Genomic DNA, 16,611 nt, shown 5'->3' on the forward strand with positions numbered 1-16,611 from the left:
ATGGAGACATTTTTAGAGCATGCAGCACTGACGATATTAAAGGGGGGGAGAATATTTCACCACATAGATCAGTGTGATAAATACTTTTAAAATCAAGCTTTTTTCCCTGTTTAAAAGTGTAAGACCTTGGATATTAGGAGGAAGCACACACAAAGTCATTAACATTTCTTATCAAATCTCAATGCTGCTCCACAGAGATTGGGAATATTTTGCTCTGCCCCTGCATGTAAACCTCTAATGTGGTAAGAGGAAAATCTGAGTAAATCAAAAGGCAGGAATTATGGAACTAGCTCTTACTTTATTTCACCTAAAACAGAGCTGAAAGAAACTTAAAATACTTTATATTTCATGATGCCGCCAAGCTGGGCACTATGGAATATTCAACTACCCCAGGTTTTTTAAATGCAGTCAATTTACTGCTGCCAAATGTAGTAGGTTTATATACATCTGGGAAACATGCACCTACGGTGCTGATGAATTTCTCCTGACATTGCACTGATTTCAAGAGAATGTAATTTTAAATTGGCAGTAGAGAGACTGGTAGAGAAGGATAAAGCCCTGAGGACGGCTGAATCAAAGAGAATTTCGAAAGAATTTTCCTGATGGTTCTTGGATAATATCACGTTAGCTATTTTCAAAGCCAATAGTTTCCAACACGCTTCCATTTATGGTATCAATAATTAAAAAATACTTCAGTGAGAGATGAACTTACCTTACTGAGAAAAGAAATTGGAAAGCTGTATTATTATCGTAAACACGGGAGATGCAAAAAGCTTTGTCTCCATGGAAAAGCTATGGAAACAGGGATATCTTATTTGCAACTATTGAGTGGTTACTGCAAAATGTGATGTGATTGTATGTGCATGTTCAAAGTGTTACTAGAACATGATCACGTTGAATTTAAGGGCAGATCCTCAGCTCCTTTGTGCAGCAAGGCCAAATTAAATGACTCTAAGATTTGGACTCCTAAAACCCAAAGTCAACTAGAAGTGTTAAGGAAAAGTTTTGGATCAAATTCAGAGGTAAAACTAAGTTTAAAGAAAATTGAAATTACCAAAACATAAATCTTATTATGTCCCTGCCAGCACGTCCCTGCCAGCCACTAATGAATTTTTCACATCTTCCCCCCACCCCACTGTGTACTTCAGCTGACTCCAGCACCCTGAACTGTACAGCACATTACAGTCTAATAGTAACTCACATGTCAGGGGGCAAGAAGAAAAGAGCGTGGCGAGAGCATTGATAAATTTAACTTAACATTCCTCCAGCTACTCAGCAGTAAGGCAGTGAACTCCTCTCCACATTTTACATGGGTGTCAGTTACTTCAAAGGAATATATTTGATCACGAGGGAGTCTGGCTTGCTGCCAGCTTATGCATCATTTGTGTCTGGCTGTTTCTGGAGACCCACAGAAAAGCAAAGACTTCCTCCAGTTTGGGGCACATTGTGGAGCTTTCCATAGCTGTTTTCTTAGGGGTTCTGGAACAGGTCAGCTCTGTATGTTGCATGCAAAATATCTAGTTGGAACTGCAACTCTCAGCCTTTGCGTTTCTTCCTTTTTCTTTTTTTTTCCATTTTTTTCCAGAGTGCCCTCCGTCCAGGTTACAGATTAATGATCTCTACCTGTTCAGTTTAACATACAAATGTGCTTTTAAGTCAAGCCCCTGTGCGGCCAGGCATGGCAGAGCCGTGCGCACACTGCCGGTGTTGGGCAGCCACGCGGCGCAAGCCAAGAGGCAGTGGCAGGTCGTCCCCGCAGCACGGGCTCGGCACGGCGCAGGCAGTCGGGGATGCAGGGCACGAGGAACGGGCACGCCTTCCCACCCAGCAGCGTCTCCTGGGGAATCGTGCAACAGCCACGGCCATGGGGAACAGCGCAACTACCGTGAGGTAACGTTGAGGTTTCTGTGATCCTGCAATCTCTCTTTTGAGTGTTTTGGCACCTGTGGTGCCAAAAACTTAAGGGGGTTTCTCAACAGCCCTTAATTGACATTAAAGGCATTGTTTGACCTTGCAATTAATCTCATTAATTGGCTGACCAATTTTTGGAAATCTTTTTAGTGGCACATAGAGAAGAGCTGTCGTAATACCTGCAAGGGATCACCAAGCGATTCGTGACTAAATGTACAAAAACTGGTTTGAGAATTTCATACACACACAAAAGAAAGATGATATTCGTTATGACAGAAGTGCAAATCGTAGAGGTCACCTTTGGTTTTGAAGTCCTTTGTCTATTACCACAATTAAGCAATAGGGCTTTTGTGGCTGAAAGTCCTTGTGAGACACGGAGGGCTTTCATACTATAAATAAGGATGAGTGACCTCCTCCACAAACGAAGGCTGCCTGCCTGCGGCAAGGTAGAGAGCAGGAACAAGTCCCAAAGGATTAACAGCTGCAACTAAATAGCCAAGTCCCTAATTTGAATCAGTAAATTAAGGGATGACAGTGATTATGGCTGATCTCAGACGTCATAAATGGTATCATGACATTGTAAAAGCAGACTGTTGATGTCAGATCTTAGAGCTAGAACTTAAAGAATTAAATATTTTAAAGTTGCAGTCTCCAAAGATAGATAAAAGCCTCAACACTATGATTTATTTTATGTTATTTTTGTATTTGTAGGACCCAAACTAGACCCTTTAATCCACAGGTTGACATTTTCCAATCCTACTAGGAATTAAGTGCCTAACTTTTTCAGCTTCTTTGAAAAATCTCAGCTTTAGGCTGTCAGGTAAGTTTGGCCTGATCCAGCATCAGGCTTCATTTGAAAATGCCTCTACTGAAAACAAAACTGTAGGCACTCAAGTATATAATCATGGCACAAATATTATTTTTTTTTTCCTACATAGTCAATTGTTGTAGATTTCTGGCTAAATATCAAAGGGTAATACTTGTATTTCAGAAAAAATGCATGTTACGGAAAGCTTTTTACCCCCTTTTAGTGTAGTATGTCTACCTACACAGTTATTGAAAGCTATTTTGATCCTTTCAACTAATTGCTGTGTTGATTTAGTAGATTGCTGTATTAAACTGAGATCTGAAGCAATAGCTATTTACTGTGATCACGTCTATGCACAAACTCAACTCAGTCAACCCTTTCACAGTTCCACTGAATACTGTATCTGAAATTATGCAGAAGGTATCATAAATTCATTTTACAGAAAAGTCTCATATTATTTTGGTCCCAACCCTCTTTTTCTCTTATTAGAAAAAAGTATCTGTGGACTTTGGTGCCCTTATCCAAGATCTGAGTGTTTATTATGATTAAGACCTTCAGAGATCTTTTTCTTTTTCCTCTAGAAATAAGGAATGCTGAAGATACAAAAAATGAAAAATGTGCCATGTTTGTCCTTGAAGTTACAGTCAGAATAGTGACAATGGCTGTATCACACTGTATTGTTGCTTTTATCAGCAAGTGCCCTGAGCATACATTAACATAATTGCAAACTGCATGAAAAGTGAACATGCAAAAATGTGATGCAATTGCCAATAGCCTCAAACATCTGTCCCAACAAAGTGATCCTCCTCCTTATTTTAATTCTTATTATTTTAACAAGGTTAGTGAAGGGGAAACCATGTCACAGATGATATCTACATTTAGAGTGTCAGAACAATTATTAATGCAAAATTGTTATCCAAGCAAATGTGTGTCACATTTTGTTCACTTCCCATAACACCTGTTCATTTCGCTAACACATTATTCCCAGTTAAAGCCAGAACTCATTAGTCCCAGTTAAAGCCAAACTGAAAGCTTAATATGTACATACATCTGAAAATGTGAAAAAGTTAACTAAAAGGTAGCACCATTCAAACGCGGTGTACATCTGAAACTGGTGGGCAGCAGACTACTGTAGCAGCTAATGGAAAGAAACTGAGCCAGAAAAATAGCAATAAATTAAAAGCCACCCAGCCTTAAGAGCTGAGATCAGAGACAAACACTATTCAAACTCCGAGCATTTAATTCACGGTGTTGAGACCTTCAAAACTCAGTATGCAAAGAGCCCAACACTTTCCTACCTTCCTAACATATAACACATTTTGGTTTATCTCTCAATAGGCAAATGACAAAAGCCATTATGAAGCAGATAGCTTAAAGCATTTTAATTTTACCTAAATATTTTCTTACCCACTTTGGGGTTCTCCAGACCTAAGCCTGGACATCCTGTCTCCCACCACATACACAGACGATCACCATCTCCTTACTCCCGAACCGCTCACGTTTGCCACCAAGGAAAGTCAAACTTGCATTTCTGTGATACTTGAACACACATTGTGGATTCGAGGGCATCTGCCCTGCAGATATACCGCTAACTGTAACCCCAGGAGGCTTAAAGAAATATCAGCACTCAAATTCATAGAGTAAAGGTCTGAAGAGGCAGCTCTGTGAACGGATAACTGCCCGGGGCTTTGCCAAGCACAATATAGCTGTCACTTGTTATTATGTGAAAGATTTTCTGGGGAACAGTGTTTTTCATTTTGCATGTCAGAAACAGGGGAAAAAACACATTTAGACAACCATCTCTTTAAGAAAAGAGAAGAGAACCATGCAGCAGAGCTCACTTACCAGGGCTGGTTATTGTCAGGAGGTCAAGCTGCCGTTTCTGCTGAAAAACAAATTATAAAAGGAATTGTTAAAAGGGGACTAATTTTAGTGGGTCAGCTTAGACCTGCAAAGTAAGTGTTCTGACATTTATAGCAGAATTAATTACAAGTTACATGGCTCACAGTAACTCTTTTGGATGGGATCCACATGTATTTTATGAGGAAGAAAAAAAACCCCTTGCTCAGTCCTTTTAATGTGTTTTTATTTACACTTATAAAGTGTTACTATTTCTTTTTTGGAATATATACTTGAAATGGATAGCTAGAAGCACAGATGGACTGATATATATATAAAAGTGATTTCTGATTCCACAGGGAAGAAGACAAGGAACCAAGACAAGAAACTCGAAGTTCTTTATTCATATCAATCACTGACTCATAGCCTGTATGTGATCAAACACAATTATATTGCCTTGGGGTGAACCTTTCAAAGACATGTAAGAGGATCTAGACAAACTCAAGATTGATAAAAGGAAATCTTCTTTTCATGCTGAGCACACTTAGCCCATGGATCTCATTGCCACCAGATAGCCCTCTCCCCAAAACCTTGCCAGACTTGATCATCACTGGATTTTTGTACAGAGAGCAAAATACAGGGAGTTCTTATGGCAAATAATCAAGCTTAAACAGAAGAGTGGTTTCTGGAAGGGCTGCAGATCTTCACAGGGCGAACCAACCTGTGCTAGGAGGAGGTTAGGAAAATTTTTTTCCTGGAACAAGCTATCCCACCAAAGGCTTGGTGACGGTGGGGTGCATGTGAGGTTCCCTTTCTCCTGTAACATGTAGGCAAGGCTGTTGCCTACTCCATGTTCCCAGTCTTAGGTGATCTCCCCACCACTGCCTTTATGTAGCCTGACACTGAAATCTATGTGCTTCTGGACCATTATCATGCTTTTCTACCTTTATGTGGGCTGAGAGCTTTTCATCAACAGCAGGGATTTCCCTGTCTCACAGACAGACTGTTACTGCTTCTTCTTCATAGCACTTTCTAACTACTGTCTTCTCCCTAACTTTGCCCAACATTAGTGTGTCTAGCTGGTATTGAAGATTATACTGTCCAGTTTAATTTCTCTCTCCTAATTTGCTCAATAATGTCTGTGTTACTTTCATTTATTGTCAGCCTTATTGATCTTTTTCTAATCTAATTCTCATCACTGCATTCACTGTATTCCCTGGGTGACAGCTGAAAGTCCTTGAGGAGGAAACATGGACTTGGTATTCCCTACCGTGAACGTTTTTCCTTGGAAATTATGACTGATGAAACTCCCTTGCAAACCCATAATTTCTGTATAAGTAAAGCTTCACTGGCTAAAGTATATGGACCCATAGTTGATCATCCATTGGATGTACCTGAGCTATATGTCCAACAGTGATTGTGGCCTGATGGGAAGCTGAGCGAGGTGTTGGACTGAAAAAACACATTTTCTGAAACCTTCCTGGCCTTCAGTACCTTAACTCTTGTACAACAGAAATCGTATTTGTGAGAAAATTCATTCCTGTTTGCTTTCATAGGTACTCCTTGTTCTCTTAACTCTGATAAATCATTCTGAGTATGACCTTAGCAGTGTGCTTGATCACATTTGCTTTATTAGAAAATACTAAGGCCAGACTATGGCAAGCCTTTTTCCAGGTGTGCCAAGGTAATGGTAAAAGGGAGCAGAAGACTCTGCTGCTGCCTTGTGTAACCCCACAAAAATCATTCAGAAATGCTGTCCCAGCTCTGTTGGGGTCTGATCACCCCACGCTCCTTTCCCAGGGAGCAATAAAGCAAACAGGCAATAGTGTAAGCAAAGGACCCACCTCCCCAGTGGGAGCCGTAAGACAAAACATCTCCTAATGAGCTAAATTTTATATAGAACCTGTGCCTTAATCCTGATTCATACGTACAAAGCTATGAAATGCCAGGGCTTAGCACCCACTGGGCCAAAAGCTTTGCTTTACGTTTCTCAGCACAACTGGAATTCCAAATGCTGTATATCTAATGAACAGCTACAGCAGAAAATATATATCCAAAGCCTATACTCTGTGAAAGCTTCTCTACTGGGAAAAAAGGTGGAATATAAATATCCTGCATCAAAGAAGGTTGCAAAATGTAGATATCTGGAATAGAGAGAAAGGCATGTATCCCAGCTGGCCCCCAATCCTTACTTGAGTCTATTAACTAGGGTAAAAATAAACATTAAATAAAAACCTAAATAGCTTAACTTGATACTGCAGGAAAACAAAAGCATATAGAATAGTCTAAACAAAATGGGAAATAAAATTAAATTATTACAAGTCAAATGTTCAGTTTGTAACTTTTTTCCTGTTTGGACCCTGCCTTCAGGCTGGCCTTGAAAAAAAACAAATTAGCACTAGATCTAAGAAATCTTTGGGTATGTGTTGAACTTTAAGCTCAAGTTATTTCTCTGACTTCGAGTGGAGCAGCACTGATCTTTTGCTTCTAACACCTAACTGCTGCAAGGGATTTGAAATGGCACCAGGTTCTTGGCACTGGCTCCACCCAAACGCTTTGGGCTGGAGCAGGGTGGTTACTGCTTGCCTGGTGCACTGAGAGAGAAAAAATTTCCCTGCTCTGACCTTCAGCAGACCTTGAAGAGGTTTCTCTAATTGAGCTCGGCAAGGGAAGCTTCTGCACACTCACTCAAGCCCTGGAGAGGAGGAAATTGCAAAGTGCATTTCAAAATCATGCATTTAAACATGCAAAAATGCACTAATTATGGATCCAATCACTTTCTGGAAATTCAAGCCTGCTCTCAGATCTCAGGGGCTAGCTCTCTGCCATTTCCAGGGCTCAGCTGGATGCAAGCAGTCTAGTAACTAGATGGATTTAAAAAAAAAACAAACATGCAGACACACTTGTGAGTAGCTATAAAAGCAGCAAAATTTGAATTTAAAGAGAGAGACATTACAACTATCACAAAGATTAATAAAATAATAGCATCTGCAGTATCATGGCTGTGGGGTTTTATATATTTGCTTCTCCCATCAGTGCTGAAAGATGCAAATTGCAGCTGTTGCCCCCCTCCAGCATGATCACCCTCTCCCTGTTTTGACAGATTTCTTGAAAGACTCATCTCAAAAGATGTATGGCTTTTTTTGTTCTGCCTTTAGTAATTTTCTACTTCTCAAACTCTTGCCCTTGCAGAGATGCTTGGGACTATCTCAATCTTCAGGCAACCTACTGTTCCAAGAATTACTTACAACCTGAGCACTGAAACGTAATGACTGTCATCCCTGGTCAGGTGAGAGGTAACAGTTTTTCATATCACTAAGGCTGGATTTCACCTACATTGACAAAAAGACCTTCCATGAGGACCACTAAAATCATTTCCACAGCATCAGCCATCATTTATAAGAGCCAAACTGAAAGATTCTTTGTATTGCCACAGTACCTTTATTGCTATAATCCTGTCCTACCCTTAAGGGGCAGCATCCTCATTTGCACATGGCTGGCTATTTGAAAGCCCAAAGGCAGGAAGAGGTCTTTGGTGATTCATACTGGCTTCCCACCTCGTGCAGTTTTCTATCGTTGGTGCTACTCAGAGGCATAGTCCCTACAGTGCATTAGGGCTATGCAGTAAACCTGCAGCGGATTGTGTTCACTTCCACAAAATTAACACAATCTTTAATTAATGAAATAAACACTGATGAGTAATAAATCATATTAAAATACAAAGAAGGCAATTTTTTAATAAATCAAGCATTGATTCACTCGATAAATATTAATCTACCAAGCATCAAGAATTCATTGTATTTTAGAAAACCATTTGAAAAATCTCACTGGTGAGCTGGTCTGAAGTGTGCAGAATGGTCCCTGTTCACCCATAATATACACTTACTTTTAACTAATTCCTTAATTTATCAAGTTAAACAACTTGCCTGAAAGTGAGTCTGGATTATTACTCCATTGCAATATGCGATTTTCTCGAGGGATTCAAACTCACTGCACAGATTGTTTCCTAATTTTTTCTTAGTAACTCCCTTTCTGAGTACCTCCTTTCTCTTCCTTGATGTTGGTGGTCTTTAAAATATTTGCTGACTCGTGTCATTTAATTTTCACCTCTATTAACTCAGTGAGAGTTGCAAAACTAGAAAAAAAAAAATGTAGGGGGGGATGTAAATTAACTCATTCATTTAAGTTTAGCTTATCTACGAGATGTTCTTTCACGCTTTGCTCTCTGCAGACTTCCTCCAACCTTTTATATAGATGTGGGATGTGCTGCACTTGCTGTGACTCTTATCTACAGATTAGCAAAAGAGAAGGAAAAAAAGCCAGATGCAAAGATGCCCCACGAGACTGATATGGAGCTGTTTCTGTAGCAACCGATGATTTTCTTCTCATGTAAGAATAAGCCTAGTCATATCTAATTCTGAATGTATCTGGGCCTCACTTGCCAGCCAAAGCTGTGTCAAGTATAAAGTCAATATAGTCAGAAAAATGATTAAAAAAAAAGAAATTATAAAGTCATCTTCCTACTCCTACACACCTCCTCCATCCAGGATCTGTAAGATATCCCTACCCCTGCCTTCCATCCCAGGACATCATCTCCAAGCCCCCAGCATCTAGCAGAGGTGGTAAGCAGAGCTGGAGGTGACAGCCAGTCACCCAGGCATCACACACAGGAGGCTGCTGTGCTGGAAGCTCTGTCAGCAGTCCCATGCACCCATGTCCCAGGAGACGTGTGCTCTGGCAGGGGTTCTCTAGGCTGCAAGGGCATCTATATCTGCCTTGCTCTGAGTCTCTATATAAAACTCCTAAGCCCAGAGCTGAGATCAACTTCAGGTTTAGAAAGCTCTTGTTGGGTTTGTGTCATTTCACTGTCTTCACTCTGTAGGCAGCATTTTCTGCAGCTATGAACCCAAAGGCAGGCTGCCCATCTCACTAACATCTCCTGCCATAGTCTACCCACACAAAGCTGGAATCGACTCTGAGACCAAAGGAGGACTTTGTCTTCCTAACTGTATTTTACCCAGCCTGGTCTCTGCTATTGATCCCTTACATTTAATTTTAATATAGTTTGAACAGGTGTCTCTCCCTACCACCTTCAAACTACTATGCGTTCAGAGGGTTTAAAATTGAAATCAAATGCATTATTTATTTTTTTTTTTTTTTTTTTTCTTTCTGGAAGCTTTGCCACAAGTTGTAACTAATTGTGCCTTTTCCTTTTAACTGAGCACATCTCTTCTATAAACCGACTGTTGACATAAGAGCAATTGAAACCAGTGCATCTTCTCACAAAATAAAGCTGAGTATGTATTGAAGGATGAATTTCACATTTCATAGCCTTTATTATTGCCACAGTCCATAATGCCAATGCTTTTGAAAGCTATCCTCTAACATTATATCATGAAAGAACCCCAAAGTTCGGAAAAAGATCAAGGAGATTCCAAGTGTGCAAGTTGGCAGAGTGTGGATGGCGCAGCGCGGCTGCCCACAAGCACCACCACAAGCCTCCTTGGTTTTGCACTGGAGGGATTTACGGTACAGAGGAGGAAGGAGGGAGAAGATGTAGAGAGGGAGAGATTAAAGGCTGTGTCCCATCCTCTCACATTGCTACCTGACAGGTGATGATCTGTGCACCTCAGTGTGTTCTGCTCCTATGTAAAAGGAGCTGCTTCTGTGAGAGTGTACACCTTATTTTAGCTGTTTGTTGTTGGACAGTTTAAGAAATAGTCAGGGCTAAGCAACATCTGGAAAAATTTTCTAACGAAGGCTTTGATAAAGGCGGGTGTTAGAAAAAAGTAAATATAACTCAGTGAGCATTTCACATCTGTCTAGTTTCTCAAATGCATGTTTCACTACTTGTACCTTCCTTCCCTTCAGAATGCAGGACTTATCTCCAAAGAGAAACTCTCGATTTAAGTAATGACCCTAATAAACTACTAATTCAAGTCCTGTTAAAATGGATAATTTGATGATTTACAGCTTTTTTTTTTTTTTAATCACATTATGCCAAGTAATAATCTTTTATTTCCATCCTGAAATCACAGGCTTTTGTTCATAAAATGAAGCAAGATCTCACATTCTGTACTTCCTTCATGATTAGCTGCTAAAGTTCCCTGGTATAATGATAAAACGAACCAGTCAGCGTGTTGACACTTGACTGGGATTTTAGTAAATTGCATCTGCTGTAGCCTACTCTGTGGAATCAATTATTGGTAATATAGGTGTGGGAGAACATTTATAAAGTTGTTTGGGATATGTTATTGCCCATGCTAAGAGCTATAATGAACATTTCAAACCATTTTAACAGTGACCTCTACAGACATTTGATCATTGAACTATTTGGTAACTTGATTCTGGTTTAGAATCAAAACCAAGTCCAAATGCTGAAAAGCAGCGTCAAACCATTAAGCTACTTTACTCATCCTTCCAGTTCACATACTCTTCTACTTATTATCTGACACCTGTGTATTTCTTTCTGAAAACCTAAGTGCCAATGAAACATGATACTTTCTTATTTTTCAGAAACTCAGCCAAGGAATTAGCTAAGACTTCTGCTTCTCCCCACTTCGACTATTAATGTTAAGAACACAACACTCATGCATAACATTCTTACAGTCCTGTTGTGCTCAAAAGCTATTTTGAAAGAATATTAATACAATGCAAGTTAAGGAAAGATTGAAAAGCCATATGAGGTATTTTTTGGCACACATACAAACTACCCTGTAGTACCTATGACAGTAGTAGTAGGTCACAGCCCCAAAGCCTTATGAGCAGATTACTACCAAAAGCAGCAGATCACTGTCCAAAGCAACAGCCATAGGAGGCTGAGCAACCTGTGTGGCTGTGCACAGCAGGCCATCTGCAATGTGCATGCTCAGTTTTATTGGTCACACAAATTCACAGTCTGTTCCACATATTCTTGAGTGACATCTACTGGTGCTTTATCCATAGATTGCTTTATTTACATACAGAGCACTCATAAGGATAGCATCCAGATTCTTACCGAACCACTAGGAACTGAAAGAAAAGCCCATCAGTTCACTATTGATATTTACAATCACAACAAAAAGTTAAGACTGTCTTATCTCTGGAAGGAAAGAGGAGGGATGTGCTTTGGAATTAACCGATCCTTAGCTTTGCCAGTGAGAGTTATGACAACAGAAAGCCTCTTAAGTTTTCTGTCCTTCTGCATCTGTAAAATAAGAAGCATCCTTATGCACCTCAGTGAAGCAACACACAGGTAGATTTGTAGCAACTTTATGGTTTAATGATGTATACACTATGCATATACAGTGCATCTTCTCAGATGTGCATGTGAAAGGATATCCTCAATTAGTGGGTAACAGTCTCTTTAACCCAAGTCAAAATATGGCAAGCAAATCCAATCACTTTATTGAACCCAAGCGGCAAACTTGACTCAAGAGCTCCCAATTTCATAGGCTTCTATCATCCTTTTTAATTCAAGCCTGAAATGCTGAGACAAATTAATGCACAGATAGACAGTGCTCTAGTCCCTCTGCAGCCTGTGTAGAGTATGTGAGTACATGGAGTACATACACAAACACTGCTATTTCTTCCCCAGTAAAGACTGGGGAAAAAGAATGGGTGATATAGACAGTACCTTGTCTGTGCTTTATTCTGCTCTGCCCCAAAAGCTTTGGCCTGCAAGAAATGAAGGAAGAGGATAAGGCCCATTTCTTCATGGTCTGACCCCAGATCCAGGTTGGAATCAAGCCTCTGTAGTTCCACTAACAAAAAGGTGGGTGTTGCTGTGTGCATGTTTTAAATGAAGCATACATATTTACACAGCAAGGTTTCAGGATCTACTCATTCCACAATTTAACTCAGCATTTTAAAGGGTTTGTTTTGGTAACAAACCACCGAAGGTTTTTCCTAGTTTGGTGTATTATTATGTAAATTGCAGAGCCATGGTTATAATCCTGTGCTTGTGACATCAATTACCCAATGCCTATAGAGATTACTGTAATGCCACAAACAGCAGATTATATTTTAAAGTACATAGTAAGCAGCAGGAGCTAATAAACTCTTCTCTTTAAATTTTATTTATTTTGAAAAAAAAGAGTAAACAAGGGCAGCAAAAACTATACAGACCACACACAGTGCCATTAACAACCAAAATCTAGACACGATGCAGATCATTTTAAGCATTGCACAGCCATTCTTCAGTTGCAAATTCCTGTCCTATGTTAAGTCTTATGAAGGAAAGGAGCAGTATTAGTGAAAGCAATTATGAACTTTGAAAGTTCACCATTTGTTGGGGGAGTAAGCAAGTGTTCAATGAATGTTTAATTAGAAACAAAGCATATCTACCTATACCAGTAATAGGATATTGACTAAGTAGCCATTGTTTATGGGCTGTTTTAGATAACAGACAGGACAGATTAACCCCCAACATAAGCAATTTTAAAACTAAACATGTAGTTGTAGGAGCCTGTGATCACACAATAAGGGAGGCACAAATCCAGAGGTTTACATCCCTGCTCTGCCCCATCTGGACCTTGAGACTGAAATTCAGCTACTTACAGCCAGCTACGAGTATTCTGACCAGCAGATCATTTCTCACAAACCTTCTTTTGCTGTGTGTATGTAACTAAATATTTATTGAAAGTGGGACTTAAGTTCCAATGTCTGTATCCAACCTGAGTAGTTTAGTAGTAGTTGTCCTACTCTCTCCATGTCAATGAATACTGAATTTAACAAACGGTCATCATACCAGAAGAGCCAGCACACTGGTGGTGTGAAGGCTGACTTGGGTTCAAATGAAAACACTGTTTTGAAAAAAAAATAATTCTATGAAAAGAGAAAAAAACCCTACCTAGAACTCCGAGGGTGTTACTGGGAAGTTTTCTGAAGCATGAGAAATTTTCACTAGGAGAGTCCTTCTGTGTAAGAAATTAAATGCCTTCTTGTTTGGGGAGCAGCATGTGTTTGCACTGGGTTTGGGTCCTGCTCTGTATTAGAATTCTGCTCAGAGCAGCACTTAACTAGAAAACAAAGCTCTGAATTACAGCATTGACATGATCCACTTCCTAATACACCTGAGTCCAGTCAAAAGAAACACTTCTTTGATAAAATTTTAAGAAACAGGACTCCTGTGGTTTCACACCATAAGGATAGCAATACAAATGGAAGGAAGAAGAAGACATATAAAAGATGTAACACAAGAGTAAATTCCTTCTGAATATAAAATTTCCCCAAAATAATTGTATTTTCATGCATAAATCTCATGAATTATGACTGTAAATAACAGGACGTAAAAAGACCCTGTGATTCAGCAACAGAGTGAAAATAAACATGAGAGAACATACCTTCTCTAGTGGCCATTTGCTCTGACTCCCCAGAGCCTAAATCCCTCCCCCTCCAAGAGCTCCCTGCCTTTACTTCTGATTTTGTGGGAATTATCTGGTTGTTTATATCTCAGGTGTTACTTTATCTTAAGGTGCTGAAGTGTGCTTGAGATCCAGGCAAGCTGTGTGAGAACACAGCACAGCAATTTCCAGATCATAGTTCCAGTGGTTGAAGGTATTCTGCCAACTCTCAGAATATATTCCCCTTCCACTCAGAGATGACAATATTGAAAGGCAACAAAGTGACTTGTAAACACTGGTAATGCATGCCATTTTATTTAGAAGAAAGCCTCAATACTAGGTTGTATTTCTGGTATCTCACATTCAAACATCTCAGAAATTTAGACATTCAGCAGAGCATACTTCATCTTTACAAGGAAAACAAACTTTTTGCTCATAAACCCAAGTAGCTGGGCTTTCTGTATAACACAAAGCAGAGTAAATGTTGGGAGAACTTTATGATTGTGAATGGCATGCAGGAGATCTAGGAGGCTATATCATCTCCAAAATCCTTCTGTAGTGGTTTCCATTTCCGCTGTCGCCATTCAATTTCAAAGCTACCAGTCTCACACCTACAGCTGGCATCCAACCATCCAAAAGGATTTATTCAAAGGACAGAGTTTATTCTGTTTGGAAGGTTAGTTTTGCACTTGCCATTACTATAATTGTATATATCTACACACATAAATATATTGCATATATGTATATACAATCACAGACACGTATAAACATCCATGTGTGTATATATCGAGGTGTGTCTATTGACATCTGCATTGTACAGAGAGCAGTAAATGTTTATAAAACTGTATACACATGCCACACCTACGGATGAGGAATCCATATAGGATATGTATTGTAGATACAGAAGAAAAAAACTAGGAAATACTTGAAATTATCACACCTATCCAAAACCAGGCTAGCATTTTGTCACCAATAGAAACATGGCAGCACACACATTTCCCATTTAAAGCAGCATCTCTTTAAGGAGCCAAAGGAAATCAGTGTGAGGGGAGTCAATGGAACCGATTTCCAATGCACCAGACTGGATGATTTAATTTTTTTAATCTTCAACTCTAAATTCACTGGCTCTCCACTCCCATCACATTCACTTTTCCTCTCTCCCCATTTCCTCATTTCCACCATCTAGCAGAAGTGCTATGGCCCAGTTTCATCTGCATTTGCAAACTGCTAATATTATAGGAATGTAAACCAATATGGTAGGAAACATCCAAGTCCAAAGACTTCCACAACAGCTGGATAAAATCGTATTTTTTTTATTTTGCAGAAAGGGGGCAAATAACTCCACCCCTCCCAGTTCTGCTCTGGCTGTCAAGGCACGATTACAGCCAGACTTTGCTGCAATAGGGACAGACAGGAGGGAAGGGGGTAATAACTGTGTATTTTCATATTTAATTTAGGAGGATTACTTTATATGAAAATCTTCCTCTCCCCCCCTGCCCCGTGCAAACTTTCTTGCTTACTGTATGTAAGTCAGGACAATGTGATCAAAATAATAGTGAAAAGTTAAATTAAAATCTAGTATGTATGGACAAATATATAAATTTATATGTCCAACTATTGTGGTCTCATCTAATTTCAGTTTGAGTCTGTTTCCTTTCACAATCCATGGCAGTGAGTTAGTTTCTCTATTGCTCAAAAAATCTTTTTTTTTTTTTTTTTTCCAAACCAGACCACTGCTTGTCATATTCACTTAACAAATGATTCAGAGCATCCCAATCTTCATTCTTCTAAAAACTACATAGTTAATTACAATCTGTGAAAGCACTGTCTGGAAAAGTCAAATGGCAGCAATGAGCATGAGCTATCCTGGAGGTAAAAAGAACAATTTTACTTCCCAAACAGACCCAACACTTTCTCATTCATTTCTGAAGTAATTTTGTTGTAGTTTTCTATGGCACATGCTAAAACCATTACTAAATCTCTGTGTCTGAGCATCTTGAGCTACAAAACTTGGAACAAAGTCCACAGAGGCTGCAACCGGTATCAAGACTACCAGGGCAGAGCTGGGACTCCTTACAGACACTTCCAGGGTCACTGCCTTAGTACACTATCTAGTGTAATTAATGTTTAATCTATGGCTGGTGTCTCTAGAATTGTTAATAAAATTGTTAATTGTTAATTAAAAAAAAATGGAGGCTATTGTAACCAAGGTAGCATTTAGCTCTATATGTCCAAATTTGAACATTTTTGTATCAGTTTTGAAATTTGGCAGGTTAGTTCAAATCCTTCACCCAGGTGCTTTAAACTGTGAAAACCCTTCCAGAGGCATTTTTATTCACGACAGTTGAAGAGAGCTATATATGTTGTATATAATATGTCATGTTATATTAGAGGAAGAAATAAAAGTTTTGTTCATCAAAATTACCAAGCCCAGTTAGCTTGCCTGGAAGCAGCCTTGAATAGACATCTGCATAAGAAAAGAAGACCATCTAGATATTACTATTTTGTTCCTCTCTTCAGTCCATGTCAGGTTCTTCTGACTATTAAAACAGGGAATAACATTTGTTCCGTACACTGAAGAGAGATAAGAGGTCTGAAACCCTCTCTTCATTAGCCTTGTTGCTAATTGTTTCAAATTACCACTCTTTTACAGTTGTTCTATAAGCAATTCATTGGGGGGACCTTCTATCTGATATATATCTAATAGTTGTTAAAAAACATAGAACAACC

The 16,611-nt window shown here is 39.3% G+C and overlaps 1 protein-coding gene across 5 annotated transcripts in view; it reads right to left on the bottom strand.

The window, feature by feature from the left end:
• The window catches only part of BEND5 (BEN domain containing 5), a 960,999-nt gene that overhangs the window by 445,137 nt on the left and 499,251 nt on the right, over window positions 1-16,611 (bottom strand). For 4 of the 5 annotated variants that reach the window (XM_042805597.1, XM_032997234.1, XM_032997233.1 and 1 more), the window contains exon 6: window positions 4,565-4,604. In XM_042805597.1, coding sequence (XP_042661531.1) covers window positions 4,565-4,604 — 40 coding nt within the window. The remainder of the gene's footprint in view (window positions 1-4,564; window positions 4,605-16,611) is intronic. The other variant, XM_042805572.1, reaches the window with a different exon arrangement.

Source organism: Tyto alba, unplaced genomic scaffold (assembly GCF_018691265.1).
Source record: "Tyto alba isolate M040663 unplaced genomic scaffold, T.alba_DEE_v4.0 Super-Scaffold_1000006, whole genome shotgun sequence".
Lineage (NCBI taxonomy): Eukaryota > Metazoa > Chordata > Aves > Strigiformes > Tytonidae > Tyto > Tyto alba.